This window comes from Narcine bancroftii, chromosome 2, assembly GCF_036971445.1.
Source record: "Narcine bancroftii isolate sNarBan1 chromosome 2, sNarBan1.hap1, whole genome shotgun sequence".
Lineage (NCBI taxonomy): Eukaryota > Metazoa > Chordata > Chondrichthyes > Torpediniformes > Narcinidae > Narcine > Narcine bancroftii.
The window spans coordinates 366550340-366575275 of NC_091470.1; the positions used below are offsets into that span (position 1 = coordinate 366550340).

General features: G+C 45.9%; 1 protein-coding gene across 10 annotated transcripts in view; it reads left to right on the forward strand.

The window, feature by feature from the left end:
* LOC138755834 (NIPA-like protein 2) overlaps positions 1–17343 on the forward strand; it is an 86149-nt gene extending 68806 nt beyond the window's left edge. For 4 of the 10 annotated variants that reach the window (XM_069922531.1, XM_069922532.1, XM_069922535.1 and 1 more), the window contains 5 exons: positions 2664–2752; positions 5201–5264; positions 5678–5772; positions 9702–9850; positions 16860–17343. In XM_069922531.1, the coding sequence (XP_069778632.1) occupies positions 2664–2752; positions 5201–5264; positions 5678–5772; positions 9702–9850; positions 16860–16991 (529 nt within the window). In that variant the 3' untranslated portion in view covers positions 16992–17343. Of the gene's footprint in view, positions 1–2663; positions 2753–5200; positions 5265–5677; positions 5773–9701; positions 9851–16635; positions 16760–16859 lie in introns of those variants that run through there. The other 6 variants (XM_069922537.1, XM_069922538.1, XR_011352583.1 and 3 more) reach the window with 5 other exon arrangements.
* The last annotated feature ends 7593 nt before the right edge of the window (positions 17344–24936 follow it).

Sequence of the window (24936 nt, forward strand, 5' to 3'; positions counted from 1 at the left end):
GCCATTTTCCTGGACGCATGCTGTGTAAAAAGGTCAGAATGGGAATGAGGGTGCCATTCCCATTCCGATATTTTACCTCCTAGACCCCGAGTAAATTTCCCAGAACACCTGCAGTCTGATGTTAACTGCAGGCATTCTGTGAACAATGGGCTAATGAAAAGCATGTATCGATGATGCGCGTTGCAAGTCCTGCCTCTTTAATTACTGCACTTCAGCTATCCTGTCTAAACTCGAGTAAGGAAATGGAGATTTTGAGTTTTGGTTGTTCATGTGTGAACGACCAATGCCGAGATATCGGACATTCTCCAGACCGGTAAAAATCATGCAAATTCTATCTAAAAAACATCTCTCACTCTCTCTCTCTCTCTCTCTCTCTCTCTCTCTCTCTCTCTCTCTCTCTCTCTCTCTCACTCTCTCTCTCACTCTCTCTCTCTCTCTCCCCCTCCCCCCTTCCCTCTCTCTCTTTTCACAGAGCCAAAATCGATTCTCACCTCTCCTCATCATATCTGTTAGTTTGGACTCCTCCCCCTCCATTTCTTTCCCTTGGTCTTTAATTAAGATGCCTGCCTGCTTTTTGCTTTTACCTTGAAGTAGGGCTCATGCCCGAAACACCGGTAATATGTCTTTACCTCCTATAGATGCTACGAGACCGACTGAGTTCCTCCAGCATTTCTGTGTGCTTTTCACACTTTTTGTTGTCAGAGTAGTTTATGGTTGGGGGAGTAAGAGGAGGTTGAAGAGCCTGCTGGATGTTGGAAAGAAGCTGATCTCAAACCTCGAGGGTCGGGCCACAGCTGGAGTATCGTGTGCATTTCTGGTCACCTAACCGTGCCAAAGGATGGGATATTCACTTACAAGGAGACACTTGGTCGGCTGGGTTGCTTTTTCCTTGAAGTGGAGGAGGGTGAGGGGAGGAACCTTGATTGGTGTTATCAAAATTCTTGGGGCATGGACAGAGAAGATGTGAAAAGCCCTTTCCCCAAAACAGAAGTATCAAGGCAGAGCATTAAGATTCAGGGAGGAGACGATCAGAGGGGATCTGAGAAAGAACCTTTCCACACAGAGGGTCATGGGAAACTGGAATGTGTTGCTGGAGGTGGTGGAGGAGGAAGAAACTCACAAGGTTCCAGAAATTGGTTGTCACAGTTGGAGTAACAGTTACCGCCATGCCTTTACAGCGCCAGCGATCGGGACTGGGGTTCCAATCCCCCGCTGTCTGTAAGGAGTTTGTATGTCCTCCCCATGTCTGCATGGGTTTTCGCTGGGGGCTCCAGTTTCTTCCCACCATTCGAAATGTATCAGGGGGTGTAGGTTAATTGGGTATAAATTGGGCGGCACGGACTCATGGGAAGAAAGGGCCTGTTACCAAACTGTATGTCTAAATTTAAATTTAAAATAGTTGGACAACCAAAGGATAGAAGCCATTGTCCAGTGGGATTAACAAGAAAGTCTGCAGATGCTGGGCTCGAGTGCAATACACAAACGTGCTGGAGAAACTCAGCAGGTCACACAGCGTCCACAGGAAGCAAGGGGGAACCAGTGATTTGGGCCTGGGCCCTTTGTCAGGGATCAGGAAAAGCAGGTGAATAAAAAGGTAAGGGAGGGGGGGTGGAGAAGGGAGAAGGAGAGGAGGGAGGAAGGGGAAGGAGCACAGGTAAGAGGTGGCTAGAGGTGGGAGGGTAGAAGAGAAAGATGCTGAGAAGTGATGGGGAGAGGGCGAAGGGCTGAAGGGGAGCTGTCTGATAGGAGAAGAAAGGGAAGGGGGGGGAAGCTGGAGGAATGCCTGAAAAAATGGGATCAGTGTCAATGGGTAGTTAATGGTGGCTCTGGCATCACTGGTGGGGTGTGGCCCACATCGGGTGACATCATCAGAGGGGGGGTAACACAAAAACTTTTGTGTTTCAGCAGGAATATATTATTAAAAATATCCCTGTAGTTAGTTAGAACAACAAAATCATTTTTGTAAGCCCAGCTTACATGTATCAATTTATCTACAAGGCTAAAACTCAATGCTCATTTACTTTTTGAATCTTCTAATGGGCTCCAGTCAGAGCTGTCGTTATCACCCGATGACGCTTCGAATCGTGGTTTCTCTGCACCAGCAAGCGCTGTTGTTTTTGTTGCTGCTGGTGTTTTTATAGTCGCTGCAGTTGTCAGATTTTCTGGTGTTTTAGCTTCAGTGTTGTGGGAATTAGTGTTTGTGAACTGATATCAATGACTTTTTTGAGAATGAAGTAGTAATTAAAGAAAAAGATCAAAAAAGCCTTCTGCCATGGTGGCTCCACAAGTTACTGCACTAGGTGGCACCAATCCTATTGATGCTGCTGAATGGTGGGCATGGAGATCTGGACAAAGCGCCTGTTTCTGCGCTGCATTTATCCAAGGAATTGCTGCTCATCTCTCCCCTACCCTTCTTCTGAAACAGTGCCCCCTTAAGTCGGGATGTTCCTGTGCTCAACATCAACCCTCTCGCCCTTTTGCGGGATCTTACGCGTCTGAATGAGATGTCCCCTCTCTCGGAATTGCCTGCGTCAGGTGCCCTCAGGTCATCGCAAGATTTGCCTCCGTCATGACGCTCTGAATGAAGCTTTCCACTAAATGAGCCGGCTTCACTTCTGTGAGCAGAGCCTCGAATCCCCCTGCTCAATGGTGCTTCCTTGCAGGTTCTTGAACCAAGCCATGCGCCTCTACAAGGCAACGGAGGTCGTGCCAATCAACTTTGTTTTCTTCACGACCAGCGCTATTATCGCAGGTAAGGCATATTGAAGTCCCCAGGACCACTGTTACATTGCTTCCTTTACATTGCCTTCTGTTGTCAACCCGGCTGCTGTTCGGGGACCTATATGTAACTGCTATCAGGTATTTTTACCCCACCCTCAAGGATTCTACCCCCTCTGATCCTGTATCCCTTCTCGCTAAGGCAGAGGATCTCAAACTTTTTCTTTCCACTCACGTAATCCCTATGCCATCGGTGCTCTGTGAGTAGTAAGGGATCGCTTAAGATGGGATGTGGGTGGGAAGAGAAGGTTGAGAATCACTGCTCTAGACCCCATTGTTACTGAAATATTTGGCTTGAGAAAAATTGTCATTTGCCCATTTTCTTTGGAGTTATGAAACCATGCACAATGAGGTACAATTAAAAAGTGCTTTTCAACCATTTTCTTCCCACCCAGATCCCACCTTAAGTAATCCCTTACTAATCACAGAGCACCGATGGCATAGGGAATACTTAAAGTGGGATGTGAGTGGAAAGAAAATAGTTGAGAACCACTGGCCTAAGGATTGGATTTCATATTTTACTGACAGACCCATGCCATCCCCACTGCCCACCTGCCTGACATTTGATAGGATGCGTATCCATGGGCCCATCTTCAGCCACATCTCTGTTACGCCCACAGCATTATCCCTGCCAATTTTCAACTGTGCTGTAATCTTGCCTCCCTCATTTCATAAACTGAGTGCATTTAAATACAGCCCTTTCAGTCCCGAGATTACCTCCTTTCTCCCACTTGTCTCTGTGTTGCCTGAGTTTAAATGTTTATCCTTTGCTAAACCTTCTGTCCTATTTATTATTTTGGAAACTTCAATAAGGGTACAGTTAGTGTAGCGGTTAGCGCAACACCGTTACAACAGCGACCTGGGATCGAATCCCGCGCTGTCTGAGAGGCATTTGTACGTTCTCCCCGTTGACTGCATGAGTTTCCTCCGGGTGCTCCAGCTTCCTCCCCCACATCAAAAACAAACCGGGGTTTGTAGGTCAGTCGGGTGTAATTGGGCGGCACGGGATTGTGGGCCAGAAGGGTCTGTAGGTCTAAATTTAACATTTAAATTAGAACCATTTAAAACATCCTTTCCTTTATATCTATCCCCACCTTCCCCAGAAAAGGAAATCTGATATCTCTGGGTATTCACAAGGAACTGCAGATACAGGAATTCATTCAGCAGATTGGTTGAAGCCCCACTAATGCTGCTCCATCCATTGAATTCCTGCAGCAGATTGTGCTTTAAGTCCGAGATATTTACCTGGTCTCATCTCCATGTTGCACCAGGGCTGCTGCTGGTCTCCTAACTACCATCTCTCTTCAATGGGAATTAGAAACAGACATTAAGGTCATAAGACATAGGTCTTATTATTTATCATTATGAATCCTTTATTATTGTCAGATGTTTGGTCATTTTACAAATTACAGTAAACCCCCTGTTATCTTGAATTCAAGCCACTGGCTGCCTCAAGCAGAAATAGGCCATTCACCCCATTGAGTCTGCCCTGCCACTTCATCCTGAGCTGACCCATTTCCCCACTCAGCCCCACCACACGGACTTCTCCGCATAACGGTTGATGCCCTGGCTTATCAATCTCTACCTTAAATACACCCAGCGAACTGGCCTCCACAATCGCCCATGGCAACAAATTCCACAGATTCACCCCCCTGTGGCTGAAAGAATTCCTCCGCATCTCTGTTCTAACCAGGCTTGAGCCCTTGACGAAGATGGTCCATGGAAGGGAGGGAGGTTTGACTGATGTTCTGAGCTGCATTCACCACCTTCCTGGATAAAGTTTGTGGCATAGGCTCACTATTTATGCTAAGTGTGCTTGTGGGCACATGGGTTTGTGGGAAAGTAAGGAGAGAGAGAGAGAGAGACTGGAGAAAGATGGAAGGGCCCCCTTTCTGTGCAATGTAAGGATAAAAGGAAATTCCATGCTGGAATTTAGAAAAATGAGGGGAGATCTTCTAGAAATGTAATAAAATATGAAAGGATGGAGGTAGGTAAGTTGTTTCCATTGGTGGGGGAGACTAGAATTTGGGACATAGCCTCAAGATTCAGGGTAGTAGATTTAGGACAGAGATGAGGTGGAACTGCTTTTCCCAAATGTTGGTGAATCTATGGAATTCCCTGCCCATTGAAGCTACAATTAAGAAAAAGTTGGATAGATTTTTTTTACAAAGTAGGGAAATTAAGGGGAATGGGGAAAAGGCTATACCATAGTCCAGATCTTCTGTGAAATATAGCAGTATACTAAAGAATGTTTTCTGTTTAATTTAAAACTTAAAAAGTATTATTAGATGAAGATGAGCCAATCATCAGGTCAGCCACGATCTCATTGAATGGCAGAGTAGGGTCGACAGGCCGGACAGCCGACTCCTGCTCCTGTTTCTTATGTGAGAGTTAATTTTCTTTGTATTCTGTTCTGTTGCAGGGGTAATATTTTATCAGGAGTTCTATGGTGCTGCTTTACTCAATGTCTTCATGTTCCTTTTGGGGTGAGTGTTGAAACCTTCCGAGTGTCCCATCATAAACCGCGACTTACGCTGTGACATGTTGCACAGTTGACCCCATGTTACGAGGGGGAGGGAGGGCGTTCCCTTCCCAGAAAATCATCTGTATTGCAATTTTCCTTAACTTGAAGCCATAATGCCAGTGGATGTGTCAGGAAATGCGTGCTAAAATTTAAAGAGGGCAAATTATTATTTCGCAACTCGAAAATTTTCAGCTGTGACTTGTAAGTTCCAGAAAGGTGTTACTCGAACTGCTGTAAGGCGGGGGTATACGAGCGTGCATTTTGCCAAGCTATTTTCTCTTCCAATGAGTTCCAAAGAGCGATGGCTTGTGTGAGGGACCTTTTCCAGGGTTTTGCCTTCTTGCTGCTGGAAATGTCTTGTTTTGAAATTCCTAGGTGTATGCTCTCATTCCTCGGTGTTTTCCTGATCGCCAAGAACAGAGAGAAGCAGACAGCTGAGGTCTCCTATATCGACATGGGCATCATTCCAAGTATGAATCCTTTATTATTGTCTAGTCTTTGGTCATTTTACAGAATACAGAAATCCCGTTATCCAGAATTCAAGCCACCAGCAAAAAAATCGCGGCAAATATATAGGTAAAAAATACGGAAGTTTAAAATTGGTGCGCCTTGCCATTAGTTCACCAATCACGCAACATGTAATTTAAAGCAACTGGAAAATTCTCTTATCCAGCATCTATCAATTCCCATGGATGCCAGATACCAGGGTTTTTTTAAACTATATTATCAAAGAAAGGAGGTTAAAAATGATTAATTGCACTAAAGCCATGTTTGACCCAAAAATAAGACAAAATTAGAGTTTGGTGGCCTTTGTTTAACTTGGAGCATTGGGAAAATCCGCAGTGATTCAGGAGTTCAATTGGTCAAGGGCTGTCAAAGGAAGAGTTCTGCCTGCCCTGCAATGGGCAAGATGAGGAATACATCGACTGTGGAAATGTCATTGCCTTTATTCCTCATTTACATTGTGGCTTTGGACATCCACTGCAGAGCTTTGAGGGATTGATGGGCTTGGGTGATAAGGGGGGGACTGGATAGGATCGGCCTTTTTTGCCTGGAGCCTGAACGCAGACCCTGTTTATAAACATTGAACATTTTAGCACAGTACAGGCCCTTTGGCTCACGATGTTGTGCTGGCCTATACATAACTACCAAAAAAAAAACCCAATCCCTCACTAACGTAACCCTCTTATTGTTCTTTCATCCGTGTACCTCTTTCTTCTTTGGCTTGGCTTCGCGGACGAAGATTTATGGAGGGGGTAAAAAGTCCACGTCAGCTGCAGGCTCGTTTGTGGCTGACCAGTCCGATGCGGGACAGGCAGACACGATTGCAGCGGTTGCAAGGGAAAATTGGTTGGTTGGGGTTGGGTGTTGGGTTTTTCCTCCTTTGCCTTTTGTCAGTGAGGTGGGCTCTGCGGTCTTCTTCAAAGGAGGCTGCTGCCCGCCAAACTGTGAGGCGCCAAGATGCACGGTTTGAGGCGTTATCAGCCCACTGGCGGTGGTCAATGTGGCAGGCACCAAGAGATTTCTTTAGGCAGTCCTTGTACCTTTTCTTTGGTGCACCTCTGTCACGGTGGCCAGTGGAGAGCTCGCCATATAATACGATCTTGGGAAGGCGATGGTCCTCCATTCTGGAGACGTGACCCATCCAGCGCAGCTGGATCTTCAGCAGCGTGGACTCGATGCTGTCGACCTCTGCCATCTCGAGTACCTCGACGTTAGGGGTGTGAGCGCTCCAATGGATGTTGAGGATGGAGCGGAGACAACGCTGGTGGAAGCGTTCTAGGAGCCGTAGGTGGTGCCGGTAGAGGACCCATGATTCGGAGCCGAACAGGAGTGTGGGTATGACAACGGCTCTGTATACGCTTATCTTTGTGAGGTTTTTCAGTTGGTTGTTTTTCCAGACTCTTTTGTGTAGTCTTCCAAAGGCGCTATTTGCCTTGGCGAGTCTGTTGTCTATCTCATTGTCGATCCTTGCATCTGATGAAATGGTGCAGCCGAGATAGCCTTTTAAATGCCCCTATTATTCAATCCTCCACCACTATCCCTAGAAATGCCTTCCAGGCACCTACAACTTCTTGTGTAAAAAAAAAACTTACCCATGATGTCTCCCCGGACTTTCTTCCCTTCTTTTTGTACAGATGTCATCTAGTGTTTGCTTCTCCTGCTCTGGAAAAAAGCATTGGTTGTTCACCTTATCTATGTCTCCCAGAATCTTGTAGACCTCTCATCCAAAGAGAAAAGTCCCAGCTCTGCTAACCTTGCCTCGTAAGACATTTTTTTCCAATCCATGCAACATCCTGGTCAATCTCCTCTACACCTTCTCCACAGCTTCCACTTGCTTCATGTAATGGGGGAGCAGAACTGAACATCATACTCCAAGTGCAGTCTCACCAGAGATTTGTAGAGCTGCATCATCACCTCATGACTCCTGAGCTCAATCTCCCGACTAATGAAGGCCAGTGTCCCATCTTCTTTCTTAACTGTCCTATCAACCCGTTGCGCGGCGACTTTCAGAGACGTATAGATTTGGAATCGAATGTCCTTCTGTTCATCCACGCTGTTAAAATATCCTGAACCTAAGAATATAAAAACACAAGGGGCATGGGATAAAGTGAAAGCTTTTTCCCAGAGTAAAAAATTCCAGAACAAGATGGTGTAGAGGGGAGAGATTTAAGAGGCCAGATATATAATTCACAATTATGGTACTGCAAGGAAAAGGTGGTGTTTTAATAGTGCAAACAGCTCTATTTGAATAGTTCAATATTAGGGAGTGTGGGGAGGTTCAAGTGCCTGATAGGCTTTGGGAAATAGACTGTCCCTGAAGTGAGAGGTGCTGGACCTAACCTCTATACAGAACCTTCTTCCCGAAGGTGTCTGTGGCCATGAATTATGAACACTTTCAGTTCATTGCTCTGTCTGGTGAGATGTAATTCCACCACTAGGTCACCAGGGGTCATCCCAGTGATCTTGTCTCTAAAGCCGTCCAGAGCTACAGTCCAGCCTTCTAGGTTCGTCTTGCAGAGAGACAAGACCTCTTAGTCTTATGTGGTTATTGTTAGTACACTCTGAACTGGGTAGATGTTACTAATTCAACCTGATGAGCATTGGTCAGTCTAAACAGAATGTTAGGCAGCTGTTCAGAATAATCCTGCAAGCCTCATCGAGGGGTCAGCAATGGAGAGAGTCAAGAACTTCAAATTCCTGGGTGACAGTGTCTCCGAGGATCTGTCCTGGATCCTCCATCTCGATGTAATCACGAGGAAGGCTCGCCAGCGGCTATACTTTGTGAGGAGTTTGAGGAGATTCGGTACATCACCAAAGAGAGCATTCTGGCTGGTGACATTTGTCTGGTACGGAGGCGCCAACTCTCAGGGCAAGAAAATACTCCAGAGCGTTGTTAATTTGGCCTGCGACATCACGGGCATCAGACTTCGCTCCATTGAGGATGTCTACAAGAGGCGGTGTCTTAAAACAGTAGTCTCTATCCTCAAAGACCCCCCACCACCCAGGCTCTTCACCCTCTTCACTCTATTACCATCTGGAAAAAGGTACAGGAGCTAAAAGACGAGCACCCAGCGGCACAAGGACAGCTTCTTCCCCTCTGCCATTAGATTCCTGAATGAACCACAAACACTGCCTCACTTTGACTTTTTCTTTCTCAGGTATTATTTTGCTTATTTTGTAAGATCGTTAGGTAAGTGTTGGCACTGAGATGCTCCCATAAAACAATGAATTTCGTGACATGTTCAAGACAATAAATTCTGATTTCCTCGGGGCTCTGCTCAACGTTTATGGGCCCCCTTCCCTTGAAGAAGGGCTCTGGTCCAATCTATCTTTACCTCCTATGGACACTGTGAGACCAGCCGAGTTCCTTCAGCTTTTCTGCAGAATTTTGGGGTTCATCCCCTTCCCTGTGAAGCAGTCAAGTTTTGGTTTCTTCTCATCTTCTCTCCTACTGCCTACATGAAAGACATTAAAAATGTTTATGAGGTGAATAGAAAACATAGCTTTTTCTTAAATGAGGGGGACCGTAGGTGTTCATATGGAAAGGGGGTTTGCTGTATGAATTGACTCCAAAGGTTAATTGATAGAGCCAGCAGATTCCAACTGGCAGAGAGGAGTCACAGTTGTGTGAAAATTCTCACTCAGGGCACCAGTAAAAGATTGAGCAGATGCTTTAATTTATTGGATATATGATGAAAACATATATGATAGTATATCATACACATACATACATGTACTGTGTGTGCGTGTGCGTGTGCGTGTGTTTGCGTGTGTGTGTGTGTGTGTGTGTGTGTGTGTGTGTGTGTGTGTGTGCGCGCGCGCGCGCGCGCGCGTATATACAGTATAACTCCGATTATCTGAAATCAGATTCTCCAAAATCCTCATTTATCCGAAGGTTTTCGGAGCCGAAATGACCGGGTACCCCGGGCTCCGGGTGGCAGTGGGGACCTCAAGCTCCAGGAAAGGACCAGGGCCTCCTGCTCCAGGCACGAGCGGGGCCTTGGTGGGGAAGTGTCGGTGATGGCAATGGCCAGCATTTTTTTGGTGAGAATTAAAAACTATTTAAATGCCTAAGGATCCTATTAAAAGTGATTTGCTGTTGCTATAGGCTGTTTTTAAAAAGTGACTGGTTCTCCGAAAAAAACATTTATTCGAAATAGGCCCGGTCCCAACCATTTCGGATAATCGGAGTTGTACTGTGTATATATATGTGTTTGTGAGTGTGCGTGTGTGTCGCTCTCTCCCTCTCTCTCTATATCTATCTATCTATATTTATATATCTATCTACGTTTATCCGAAGTAGGCCTGGTCCCAACTATTTTGGATAATCGGAGTTGTACTGTGTGTATATATGTGCTTGTGAGTGTGTGTGTCTCTCTCTCTTCCTCTCTCTCTTTCACTCACTCTCTCTCTATCTATCTATCTATCTATCTATATTTTTATATCTATCTATGTTTATCCGAAATAGGCCTGGTCCCAACCATTTCAGATAATCGGAGTTGTACTGTGTGTATATATGTGCTTGTGAGTGTGTGTGTCTCTCTCTTCCTCTCTCTCTTTCACTCTCTCTCTCTATCTATCTATCTATCTATCTATCTATCTATCTATATTTTTATATCTATCTACATTTATCTGAAATAGGCCTGGTCCCAACTATTTAGGATATAACCATATAATAACCATATACCCGTTTACGGCGCGGAAACAGGCCATGTCGGCCCTTTGAGTCTGCACCGGTTCACTAGAACAACTCCACCAGCTCAACCTTCCCGCTCTCCGTCCATAACCCTCCAACCCCCTCACCTCCATGTACACATCCAATCTGTATATGTGTGTGTGTGTGTGTGTGTGTGTGTGTGTGTGTCACTCTCTCCCTTTCACTCTCTCTATATATATCTATATCTATTTATCTATAAGGGACACCACAGGCAGTGGCAGATTGAACCAATGTCACACCATTGTGTCTGCTGTACTTGGGTCAAAATCACTTTCACCTGAAGGAATCTGAGGTTGACCAGGCTGGGGTTTTAATCCTTGGAGCACAGGAAGGTGAATAGATCGTATGAACATAGAGAATCTTTTGCCCAGAATAGGGAAACCAGTAACCAGAGGACATGGGTTTAAGATGGAGGGGGAAGATTTAATCGGAACCTGAAGGTATTTTTTTACACACAAGGTGGTGGGTGGATGGAACGGGCTGCTGGACAAATACTATTGCAATTTTAATTTAAAAATTGGACAATACATGGATAGGATGCGTCTAGAGCAATGGTTCTCCACCTTTTTTCCCCCATTCACATACCACCTTAAGTAATACCTTATCAACTTCAGAGCACCCAAGGCATAGCTTCTTCGTGGTTCATAAGGGGTTTCTTAAGGTGGTATGCGAGTGGGGAAAAAAATGTTTGAGAACCACTGGTTTGGAGGGATTTGGACTAAATGTGGGTGGGACATTATGGATGGAGTGGGCAAGATGGGCTGAAGGGCCTGTTTCCACATGGGGTGGCTCTCATGGAATTCAGCTGTGAGTAGTGTGGTGTGTGAGAGTATTTGGAGATGGTTTGGGAGGAATTGTTAGAGCAGTTTGCACACACACATTTTAAAACACAGAATATTTGCAGGACTTTTGCAGAATACATTTTGCAGGAGGCAACAAGGTATCGATAGCAGTTTGTCTGGGAGAGCATGTGATCTTTGCAGGCAAGGGAGAAGAGTTTTGCTCTCAGAGAGGGAGGGTGTGAAACAGGCGACAGAAATAATTTCCAGAAGGACAAAGCTGGCAAATTTTGGAAGGGTGTCTGGTCAAAGGTGAAGACTGGCAGTGTGAAAGGTGACCTGAAAGAAAGAAGATCATCTGGAGAACCCTGAAGGGAGCAAGTTTTGTCAGCAAGACTGATTGAGAAGGAATAAGTTGTGGATGTCCTGGAAAAGGAATCTCTCTGAAAACCTGCAAGAACCCTCCTGAGTGGTAACCGTCTGCCTGTTAAGCACCAAAGACTGGTGAACTTTGTTAATGCTAACTTCTGTGCACAGTACAAGAATTGGACTGTAATTCAAAGAAACTTTTCTAATCTTTAATTTACATTACACACACCTGCGCTTAGTGTTAGAGGGAGGATTGAGTAGTTAGGTAGGTTAGTTAAGTAGGTTAATAAGTTAAAGTTTCTGGTTCAATTATAATTAAAAACTACTTTTGTTGAAGTAACCCTGTGTTGTGGTGCAAATCTATTGCTGCTGGTGTTTGGGGTCCTCTGGACTCCGTAACAGGTGTTTCCACTTCTCCCACACTCCGTCAAGGGCATCCAGGTCTGGCTGAGTGGATGGCCATGCCAGCAACGGTACTGCCCTGAAAGCAGTCCCAATTCATTGATGATGCCGGAAATATCCCACCTCACCCACAGCTTTACCGGCTCCTTGTCAGCTTTTCAATTCTGGCACAGGGACTCTGATGCGGTGAGGTGGCGGGTTATTTTGCCTCCGTAAATGGCTCCCTGTGCATGCAGGTGGCCAGAGAATTGGGCACGGGGGTGGGGGGGGGTGGCTAGTGAACAGATGGATTTGAGTTGCACAAGAACTGCAGGAGCTGAAATGCTGAGTGAACAAAGAGACGGCAGAAGGACTCAGCAGGTCAGACAGCTTCCGTGGGGAGAAATGGTCAGTCAACGTTTATTGAGGCTCAGGTGGCAAAGGGAGATATCATGTATAAAAGGGGGAAAAGGGGGGGGGAAGAAGGGTTGGGGAGGGGGCAAGAGGTGAACTGTAAAACCTCTGTTATTCAGAATTAAAGCAAAACAATCATGAAAAATAAATAAGTAAAAAATACAGATTTTTTTAATTGGCGCGCCTCGCCATTCGTTCGACAATCACACAATATGTAATCTCAAGCAACTGGGAAATTTGCTTATCCGGCATCCCATAGGTGGGCATATAAAGGAGAATTGATGACGGGAATATAGATGTGGGAATGGCACAGCTGGGATGGCTCAGGGCTGCCATTAACTTGATGGGCCAAATAACCTTCATCTATGTACAAATGAAAATATATCAGCTGGAAACCTCTGGAATGATACTGTGCCATCCGACAAGGAAGCAAACAACCTTTCTCGTGGAATAGAAAGACATTTAGAGCAGTTAACTGGGTGCTAATATGCGGTCTGTTTCTGAATTAAAGAAGGCCGCACGGTTAGCACAGCATTTAACATGACGCTATTAGAACTTGGATTCAAATCCAGTGCTGTCTGAAAGGAGTTTGTATATTGTCCCATGACCTGTGTGGGTTCTCCCCAGGTGCTCTGGTTTCCTTCCAAGACGTGCGGGGTTGTAGGCTAATTTGGGTGTAACTGAATGGCACAGGTTTAAATGGCTCATCCCCATAACTACATTGCAGCTGACATGTGCACCACCAACAAGGTGCCTTTTAAAACCCGGTCATTGTTATACAGGCCCTTCAGCCTGTCATGTCCATGCAAACTCCCCCTCCGCTCATCTATACTAATCACATCCATGTTGACCCTTCTGCCCATCTATACTAATCCTAATTACCCCGATTAGGATTGTATCCTTTTTCATGTCTCTTTAACACAGTAAATGGATCTGACTTCACCACCTCTGGGCTTGCACTGTTGGCAGTACCTTTATGGTGCCAGCGGTTGGGACTGGGGTTCAAATCTCTACTGTCTGTAAGGAGTTTGTAAGTTCTCCCAATGACCAGTGTGGGTTCTCCCCGGGTGCTTCTGCCCATCAAGACATATGGGGTTGTAGGTTCATTTCTGTGTAACGGAATGGCACAAAAAATGGCCAAAATCAGCTTCTACCGTGCTGTAAATAACATTTAAAAATCTTTAAAATGAAGTAAGGTTGAGCTAACGAGGGCTTTTCTCTCTCGGCTGATGAAGGATGAGAGGTGATTTTATAAAGGTGCATTAGATTGAAGGACCTAGATGGCATGGACATCCAGAACTGTTTTCCTGGGACAGCGGTAGCAAACACCAGAGGACACCTGTTTAAGGGGAGGGGAGAGGAGGAAAGATAAGTTTTTTTACACAGAGAGCAGAGGGTGCCTGGACTGCATGGCCAGGGCCGGCGGTGGAGGCTGGAACAATAGGGACATTCAAAAGATGCTGAAATAGGCACACGGATGCAAGAAAAATAGAGGGTTATGGCTGTGAGGGAGGGAAGGGTTAGATTCTCGAGTGGCTTTACATAGGTCAGCACCACATCGTGGGCCGAAGGGTTTGTACTGTTCTGGAATGTTCTATGTAAAATCCTGAAACCCCATTCCCAGCAGCACTGTGCGAGCCCCAGGAGGTTTGACCAGTCAAGTTCGTTATCATCTGACGATATAGCCCGACGAAACAGCGTTCTCCTGTTCTCGGTGCAAAACACACAGACACACAATACAATCCAGAGAAACAATACATATGCAGGACAAGTATTTCATCTCTACAAATAAATAAACAGCCATCAGATTCCTGAAGGATCAACTGCCTCACTTTGACTTTTTCTTGCACTATTTTTGTTTATTTTGTAAGGTGGTTTATTTAAACGTTTGCCCTGTGACGCTGCCGCAAAACAACGAATTTCATGACTTATTCATGCTAATAAATTCTGATTCTGAACAGACTTTGTTTTGTAAATTATTTTTATTGTGGATAAAGTTTATTTTTGGAGAAAGACAATGGCAAGGCAGGCTTGGGGACCCAGTGGCCTGTTCCTGCCACTATTCTGTTCTCCTGGGATCTTGCCCACTGCCCCACCAGTGAGAACACTAAATGTTACTGGTGCTAATCAACGGCATCTCATGATCCAGCCTTGTCAGCTCAGACCTGCAGGTGGCAACGGATTAGTTCAGACCCGTAGCCACTTGTGGGGCAATTCCAATTAGCAACATTACCAGTGGCTCTGACAGGTTTGAGATTACTGTATATTTCGGCAAACAAGACGATCTTCAGATAAGACGGGTCCCCAATTCCAGCCTGAATTTCATGGTTTTATCCTATATTGGGTGTATAAGGCAACCCCCCCCCAATATAAAGTAAAAGTCGAGACTGTAACAAAATCTTTCAAAAAGTGCGTTATCTCTTGTGCAATGGATGGTATGGAGCCTGATTTATTGTGGGACACTGGCGAAGAAGCTGAAAGCGACTCAACGGATTCAGTCTGGGGCCTGCATGACGTGGTGTTAAGAGTGAGACTCTGGACGTGTTTGCCAAGTTCTTTGTCTCAGACAATGAGATAGTGATATTGATTTTGAAGGAATTTAGATGTGTTTTCTTAACAATAAAAATTTCTTCCTAATATACTGGTAGCAAACATTTGTTGTAAGGTGGGGTCTGAGTGGGTTATGGAACTAATTGGATGGTATTTTGAGTAGAATTTTAAGATTACATTTTTGTACCTGGCCTATAAGATGATCCCTGCTTTTGGCGTAGTTTTGGGTGCTTCAAGGGGGTCATCTTATACATTGAAATATACTGTAATCCCATTGTACATTCATGGAACTACAGAACAGAGCACAGGAACAGGAGTTAAGCTAAACCTCTGCTACCTGCACCCCTCCGATCCCTGCATGTTCATGCGTCTTTCTCCGGAAGCCTCTTGAATGGTTGTCGTGTATACCTCCACCTCTACTCCTGGCAGCCTGTTCCAGACACCCACCACTCTCTTGGGTTAAAAATAAACATTCCCCTCACATCGCCTTTAAATTCAACCTTCTCAGAAGAATCAGAATTTATTGTTGTGAAATGTGTTGTTTTGTGGCAGCGTCGCGGTGCAAATATTGCTCTTAATTACACTTCACAAGTAAATGAATCAGGCAAGAAAATAGGAGGAAGTGAGGTAGTGTCTGCGGCTTATGGTCCATTCATAAATCTGATGGCAGAGGAAAGAAGCTGTCCTTGTGTGCTGGGCCTAACCCTAACCTTCACCTTAAATCCGTCTGATATTTTTACCCTGGGGGAAAAGATTCTGACTGTCTACCCTATCAATGCCTCTCATAAGAGACCTCTATCATTCCTCCCGATGCTCCAACCCCTCCCCATAGCTCATACCTCTAATCCAGATGGCATCCTTTCTCTTCTGCACCTTTTCCAAAGTCTCCGCCTCCTTCCCATAATGGGATGACCAGAACTGCATACGATTCAAGGGCCAACTGAACGTGACCTCTTCCGTCTTGTACCCCACCCAATGAAGTCAAGCATCCCATACGCCTCTTCACCTCCACGTTCGACATGCATGGCCATTTTCAAGGAGCGATGGGCTAGACCCCCACCCCCCAGATCCTTCTGTACATCAATGCTTTTTAAGAGACCTGCTGTTCACTGGATACATTCAAGTCGAGAGTACTGTCATCTGATTGTACAAGTACAACCTGTCGAAACATCGTTCTCCAGTCCTCGATGTAAAAATACACAGACACAGATCAACACACATACAGACAAACAATACATATGTGGGACAAATATACATATACACATGGATAAATAAATAAATATTGTTTAGTATAGATTAGAGACTCGGAGGGTTAATGTGAGCAGTTCCTTTCGTCATTCAACATTCTCTCTGCCCGTGGGAAGAAGCTGTTCCTCAGCCTGGTGATACTGGCTCTGATCCTCCTGGATCTCTTTCCCGGCGGGAGGAGCTAAAAGATGCTGTGTTCAAAGGGGGAAGGGGTCCTCAATGAATTTGTGCACCCTCTTCAGACAATTATCCCAGTCGATCACATCGATGGGGTGGGGGTGGGATCGGGGGGTGGAGGGGCGGAGACTCCAGTGATCCTCTCTGCCACTCTTTTGGTCCTGCAGATTGATGTCCAATCCATTTCTCTGCAGCAACCGTTCCACACTGTGATGCTCTTGATAGAGCTCCTGTAGAAGGTTGACGTGATGGTGGCCGGTAGCCTTGCCCGCTTCAGTCTTCTCTGGAAGTGCAGTCGTTGTGGCACCTTCCTGACAAGTGAGGAGATGTTGGAGTGTCTACTAGTTAAGTGAATCACCTTACATTTGACATTAAAGATTAAGACGGTTCTTTACCATGTGTTCTCTTTCTTTTACAGAGCAGAAAAAGTCAGGAAAAGTCCAACCACAGGTCAACAATGTCAATTCTTATGGAACTGTACGGGTTGAAGAACAGAACAATGATCCAATGGGTGAAAATGCAAAAAAACTATCAGATTGAATGGATGTAATACTTGAACTAAGTCTTAACTCAACCTTAACACCTCATTATATATTCGATGTTCTTGGCCTGGATTCTGGATGTGGGGGAGGCCCTCTCTTCCCACTCAAGCACTGTTGAGCTGTTGTGGTCCAATCAAACTTCAATGTTTACACCGGAAAAAATATCACTCACAATGTCCAAGGGACATCCTTTATGTCCTCTTAATTTTAAACAACTCATTTTAAAAGCCTCTGGACAAATATAATTTATTCCAAGATTTAAGCAGGAAAACAAGATGATCATTCTTTTCATGATTTATTTGTAGTTAGAGATTGTTAACATGTCTGCGTTGGTTAAGTGGGGGGGGTGTGGTGGGGGGTAGATGAAATTTCCAAGGCTAAAGGGGAAATTACCTTTAGAAGCAAAGAGCACCCTTGAGACCTCAGGACATCCCAAAGTGCCTTACAGCCGGGGACATACATGTTGAAGAGGGTCACCATTGTTATCTAGGAATGTAGCGGCGTACCGCAGAACCGATGTGTGGGGGGTGGGGGTGGGGGGTGGAACCGTCTGTTCTGCGGACATTGTTTATAGGACTAATGCTGGCCAGGGCAGTGGGGATATCTCCCTACCTCCAAACTATTCGTTCGCTGGGGCAAAAGGACGGGACTCTAAACTTTTGTGTGACCCACGGCCCTTCCAGTAGAGGAGTGTCAGTGTAGAGTAAATGCTGGCATCCCTGGTGTTGAACCCTCACAACCTTACTAACTACAGTGACTGTGTTTAGAAACTTCTAATAATCTGCACAGTAGCATATTTAATTTGTGGTTTCTTTCGAGTATTTACTTAATATTTGATACTTTGAAAAGAAAAAGTTGTCAATGTGACTAAAATAATTTCCAGTTTAAAATGTTTAATTAATTTGTCAACAAATGCAGCTCTGCACATGATCCACCTCCTGTTGTTTCTGCAGTCCTCCGTGGCCGGATGATTTTGGTTAACTCGGTCCTGTCCGTCTACCCCTTTCTTGAGTTGCTGGTCAGGCCAGGGTGAAGGGGAGTAGCTTCAGGTTGATCTTTTTTGCTACATTGTACCTGGTATGGTGAGTGGCCAGCTTCCGCGTGCTCAACTTCATTTGCCTTCTAAGGGTGCTTTCACACTTGCATCCCACGAGAGGGATGGGAGGTTTGGCTTTTCAAACTTGATCACTCCCAACTGGGACACTGAAGGCTTTCACACTTGCAAGGAGCCATCCCCAGGGTTAGAGCTGTTTTCCCTTCTACCGGTAACGTCATGATGTATCGAGCGATGGTGGGCCTGCCCTAAATCCTGATCAACATATTATGATCTTATATTTGAACAAAATTAATCATCCCTAATTATAACATAATTAAGCTTTATGTCCTGCACAGTTTGAGCCCTTCAGCCCCTGTTGTTGGGCTGACCAATATAAACCTTTATAAGGAACCGTGGGAATGGGCTTGCAATAAATAGCAATAGCGAACAATTTTTAAACAGGGTGGGAAAGTTGGTAATGCTATCGCGCACAATATTGAAACACCATGGGGGAAAAGCAATGACAGACCTTCCCTCCCAGAATTCCGTGGGGCAGAGAAAGGGCTGTGTGCCCGGCTGTATGCTCGGAGCACTCATGGAGGGTGTTCTCCGGTGCACAGCATTCTGGGAAATCAGGGCCTCCATCGCTTTTTTCCTAAGCCGTATAAATTGAGTGCCATAGCATTACCAACTTTCCCACTCTGTTTAAAAATTGTCCGCTATTGCCATTTATTTCCTCTTCCGCTGCGACTTTCCCACGGCAAAGTTTAAACCTTCATTTTAATCTTTTCTTTCCTCATGTTCCTGCAAAACTTGGGTCATTTCAATCCCACAATGCAATTGCCTGTTTCACACTTGATTGCAACACTGGCATCTGCTAACACCAAGGATTGTACTGGGGTGTTAAGGCCGTCATCTGACACCGGCATTGAGACAATTTTGCTTTCACACTACACTGTAAAGGCTGATTGGCCATTCATTCCTGAGGCCACTTTCAAGTGTGAAAGGGGCTTAGGAGACTAGAGGCACCTGATGCACTTTCATCAATGTCACGCCATCACATATGAAGCCTAAAAGTGATCATGATATTCCAAGTGCGGTCTGACCAATGCCTTATAAAGCCTCAATATCACATCCTTGCTTTTAGATTCTATCCCTCTTGAAATATCACACAATGAAAGAAAAATCTTGCCGCGGTCTGTGGGAAGACTGAGTGTGAGAGACGGAGCGAGCAGTTTAAAATCAGTTAAAAAGCAGTGGGAGCATCGCTATTGATCTCTCTATTGACCAATGAAAAGAAGGGAAGCCCAAGAGGAGTGGGCAGTGTGTAAGTGGTCCAGTGTAGGAGTAGAGATTTGAGGCTTCAGAGAGAAAAGGCTTGAGGACATGCTTCTCACAGGTAAGGTAAGGTCAGGTCAGAACCTTGCAGATAGGTCATGGAGATGGCAGCTGGGGCAGTGGGAGGCTCCGAATGCAGGATGTGGGAGGGCCCGATTGTCCCTAATGACTACACCTGCAAGAGATGCAGCTCCTTGCAGACCGAGTTGTAGTTTTAAGGCTGGCCACTCATCCTGCTCGTCCATTTTGCACTTTTCAGGAAGTTCTCAGTCCACAAGAGAACTGGAGCAGCTGGAGCTGGATGAACTCCGGATCATTCAGGGGGCTGAGGGAGTGATAGGCAGGAGGTGCTGGAAGACTGTCGCCACCTGATGCAAAAGACTAGAGTTACAGAATGACAGGCTTTTATTGACAATAAACTTGAAGTGTATCCCATGCCATAAGTCAGGCTCTGGGGGAGGATTTACAGCGTTGAAGCCTTCATACAGGGTCAAGTGGGTGGAGCCACGGATACAGTCATAGCAAGGGGCGGAGCCAGATAAATGAGTGTCCAACAGTTCACTACATTCACCCGCTGATTTATTTATTTTGTCCAGCGAAATGAAGTGGGGAAGAGGTTCTCACAGATTACACCTGTCCGGTGGCCTGGTATTCCATCGCGACTGTCAGAGAATCAGTAGCTGGGCTGTTGTTGGGATCGCTGTTGAGTTCTGGACCTCCAGTGCTGCGTCGACTTGCTGGGTGCCTGGCAGCTCAACCTGAGTGACTGGGGCAGAAGGCAGGGCTAGGGTGCCACGGTATGTAGTGTATGTCCATTGGGGGGGGGGGGGAGGGGGGGAGGGTGCTGCTTGGTGGTTAAACTCCTCAGGGCCCCTACACCTGCGAGGTCCTGGATGGAGACAATGTCTTCATGCCCATCTGGGTAGGCCACATATGCATATTGGGGGTTCGCATGGAGGAGCTGGACCCTTTTGACCAATGGGTCAGTTTTTATGGCCCCTCACGTGCTTCCATAGCATGCCAATCAGGATGGCAGAGTGGTCCCCGACGCAGACTTCCTGGGGAAGGAGAAAATTCTTTGGTGGTCATTGCTGAAGATCATAAAATTATCCAGGGAGGGGAGGTGGCACGCAGGTCATTTTGGTCCATCATCTGGTCCATCTCCTGTTGGAAGATGGACACTGCATTGTTCACACCAAAGGAGACCTTGAGGAAATAATAGAGGTGGCCGTCTGCCTTGAGACCGGTGTACTGGTGGTCCTCTGGATGGATGGGGAGCTGGTGGTAAGCTGATTTTAGGACTATTGTGGAGAACACATGATATTGGGCTATTTGATTGGCCATATCCGCAATGCGAGGGAGGGGATACGTAAAATGGTTGGTGGTCTGGCTGTAATCAATCACCATTCGGTGTTTTTCTCCACTCTTAACCACCACTCCCTGGTCTCAATGATCCCCTCATTCAAGAGCCCCCGCTCCTCAGCTTTAATAAATGCTCTGTCCCCTCCACTGTATCACCTGCTTTTTGTGGTGACTAGTTTACAGTTGAAGGGGTGAGGTTCGTGAACAGCAGAGGGGGATTGATAGGGAGGGTGGAGAGGCAATGTGTTGGCCTGGCTCATAGGGGTGGGGTGGGGTGGGGAAAAAGTGCGGTCGGAGGGGAGGGTGGCAGTTTATGAACTGTGGGTTGCAGACCATGAGGGGGTGCAGGGGAACGTCGTACAGCAACACAACACTTTTGAGGTGGCATTGGAAGTCCAACCCCAGCAGCCTTGGCGCACACTGGTACACCGGACTGAGGCTTGACAAAGAGCTTAAAGTCTCTGTAGGTCATGCCCCGTATGGTCAGTGTCACAGTGGTGTAGCTGTGGATCTCAGCCGAGAGGGATTTTGAGGCCAGGGAGATTTTACAGTTTACTGGCCTTGCTTTAAAGAAGTAGCGTTGCTATTGAAAAGGCATCTCATCACCTGATCGTTGACCGAGATGTCCATCATCGACCAGGAGAGCTGATGTGGTTTGTTTTGATCAGTACCATGGAGGCCAGTGTTGATTCGTGGTCTGGCCCATACTGACTCATAGTCTGGGAGCTACAGCATGGTTGTCCCCAGAGGTTGGTGGTGTTACAAGCCCAGAGGACCCCAAAACCCAGCAGCGATAGAAATTCACCAAGACAAATGGTTACTTAAACAAAAGTTGCTTTTAATTATCTTTAAACATAAAAACAGGATCAAACTTTAACATTGCTATTAAATTAACCCAACTTAACCCCCTTCTAATTCTAAGCACATGTGTATGTAATGTGTATAAGTTCAGAAAAGTTATTTGATTCACAGTCCAATCTCACTTCTCATTCCTCCAAGTTCACTGATTGCAGGCAATTCTTATACTATGCACAGAATTTAACATTTATGAATTTTCACCAAGCTCTGGTGCTTAAAGGTAATTGTTTCTGCTCAGGAAGGTTCTTGTTGGTTTCAGAGAGAGAGATTTGTTGCTTGATGGACACCCACTAACTGATTCCTTCCTATCAGCCACTTCAGTGTCTTGCTAAAGAAACTTGCCCCATCATGGGTTTTCCAAATGATAAACTCTTCTTCCAGGTCACCACAGAGTTCCTCCTGTTTTTCTTATTTCAGCAGAAACACTCTAGCCATCCATTTCCTCTTGTAAGGACTACAAGGGTTTTGAACAGGCTGAACTCAGAACTCACAACCTGTCTTCAAAATGGGGTTTCAACAAGCTTCCAAAGCCACTGCCAAAGTCAGTTCTATCTCTCTCTCCCTTAGAGAAAACCTGCTTGCTCTCTCTCTCTCTCTCTCTCTCTCTCTCTCTCTCTCTCTCTCTCTCTCTCTCTGCTTGCAAAACCACATGACCCCTCTTAGAACAGCAAACTGCAACCAGACAGATTGCTAGCACCAGAATCAGTTTATGCCTGGGCATCTGTTGCTTTAAAGACAATAGTCCATTTACTCCACAACATCAGTCCAATTAACACCTACTTGTGAAGTCTCCATAGGCATTCTTCAAAGTTTCTGTAAAGTCACTGTGGACATGAAGTATCTACTTATCCGTAGCTCTTGCATTTCAAATGAGATGTCTTTTGTGAAGTGTTACTGTCTTTTTGTGAAGTAACCTACACTAACCCCTCTCCCCCACAATCTATCTCTTTTAATGACATACTTATATATAATATAAAATATAATATAACCTGTCACAGTGGCATCCAAGATGACAGCCCCATGTCGTGGCGTGGTGATCCCCTTGGTCACATCCAAGATGGTGGCTCACATGCTGTGCACCCAGTGGTGCTGGAGCTAGAAGCTGGCTGTGATCGGCATACCTTTGCACAGTGTCCCTTCCTCCTGCACTTCAAGCACATCGTGTCTTTTGCTGGGCAGTATTTATGGGGGTCCTTTGGCTAGCCACAGAAGTAGCACTTCAGGCACTCTTGGGAGAACATGGCTGTGGTGGACTCACTAGGCTGGACGTGGTAGTAGTCTGCTGATTCGCAGTCCCATGTCCCAAGATGGTGGCACCCATGCAGACCACGAGGCTGCCGCGTCATTCGCTGAGTAAGCCTCCATGTTACGGAGGGCGACCTCCAGTGATTTCACTCAGTCAGTCGCCCCCTTTAAGTCCAACTGATGCCTGCGAAACAGGATCATGTCCTCTGTGTATTTGGTGGATGACATTGGCTGAAATTTGCACACTCATGCGAGTCCCTGCAGAGCCCAGAGGAACTCGTCGCTCGATTCTCCAGGTCACTGTCTGCGGGTACCCAGTGTGTGTCTGGTGTATACCTCGTTGACCGTCTCTCTGTACCGATCTTTCAGTATGTCCATTACCTCCTCATACATTGAGATGTCCCTGATCATCTGGAACACTTGATGCCCAACCTGGGAGAAGAGTAGGTGCAGCTTGTTTGCCTCCATGGCCACGATTCCAGTGGAAATTTACATTAAAACTTCAAAGCAGCATAGTCAGGGTTCAAAGCAGTTTGAAGTTTCTGACGATTGTGGGTCAATTCCCAACTTCTCAGGTTTCGAGAGTTGTTCCAACGTTGGGGTAAGAAGTATTGTAAGTAAAATTAATGTCCTATCAATGACTTGAACAACAGAACGACAGGCTTTTATTTACAATAAACATGAAGTGTATCCCATGCTGTGGCCCAGCCTCTGGGGGAGGATTTATGGCGTTGAAGCCTTAAGACAGGGTCAAATGAGTGGAGCCACGGATACAGTCACAGCAAGGGGTGGAGCCAGATAAATGAGTGTCCAACAGTTCAGCATGTAATGATAATGATCATGGTTGCAATGCAACTAGCAATGCCTTACCATTTGATTATATTTGACTGCCAGCAGGAGGCTGACCCACAATATGTTATCTGTAATGGAGATTTGTAGCCTCACTTTAAAGTAAAGAACCTTTTCCTTCATCCATGTGTTGTCTAAGAACTCACACACGAATACAAGATGAAACACACCACATATCCCAAAAAGCAAGAGGGTGACCATTAAGAGAGGGAAAGGGAATAGACAGGCAGCGCAGAACGCTCCTGTGGCTGTCCCCTCAACAACAAGTGTACTGCTTTGGAGACTGCTGGGGGGACGGTCTACTGGGGACAAATCGATGTGGTCAGGTCTCTGACATGGAGACTGGCTCAGAAGGGAAGGGGGGAGAAGAGAAGAGCTATAGTGATTGGCGACTCGTTGGTTAGATGAGTAGATAGGAAGTTCTGTGAACGAGATAGTACATTGCCAGAATCAGAATCAGAATTTATAGTCTTGAACAAGTCATAAAATTCAGTGTTTTGCAGTGTTTTTTCTACACCATCGGTGCTCTGTATTAGTAAGGGATTGCTTAAGGTGAGATATGGGTGGGAAGGGTGGGAAGGGAAGGTTGAGAATCACTGCTCTAGACCCAAATGTTACTGAAATATTTTGCTTGAGACAAATGGTCATTGGCCCATTTCCTTTGGAGTTATGAAACCGTGCACATAACGAGTCAATGAGGGACAATTAAAACAGTGGTTTTCAAACTTTTTCTTCCCATCCACATCCCACCTTAAGCAATCCCTTACTAATCTCAGAGCACCGATGGCAGAGGGATTACTTAAAGTGGGATGTGAGTGGAAAGAAAAAGGTTGAGAACCACTGCTCAAGGTGCTTTCAAATTCAGTGCCCGGGTAGCCCTCCTGAGTTGTGGGTTCAGGATGCACCTTTCAAATCGCAGCCAGACTTACCTGTTAAATCGCTAACTTGGCAACTTAAGGGTGATCTTGTCCCCGTGATGTCATGGTGAGTGACCCATTACACAACCTGTTCCCTCTGTGTCTCAAAGTTCTCCTAAACGCCCCTCCCCTTCATCAGTCACCCCCACCCCCGGCTGTCAGTCCCCCCAACCTGGCTATCAATCGCCCCCCACTAACAGCCGTCAGTTGTTCCCCCAATCAGTTGCCCCCGTCAGTCGCACCACACTCCCGACTGTCAGTCGCCTCCCCCCCCGTCAGTCCCCCCCACTTCCCTGCTCCGAGCTGTCAGTCCTGGCTCCTCCCAGCAATGTGCCACTGCCATGAACA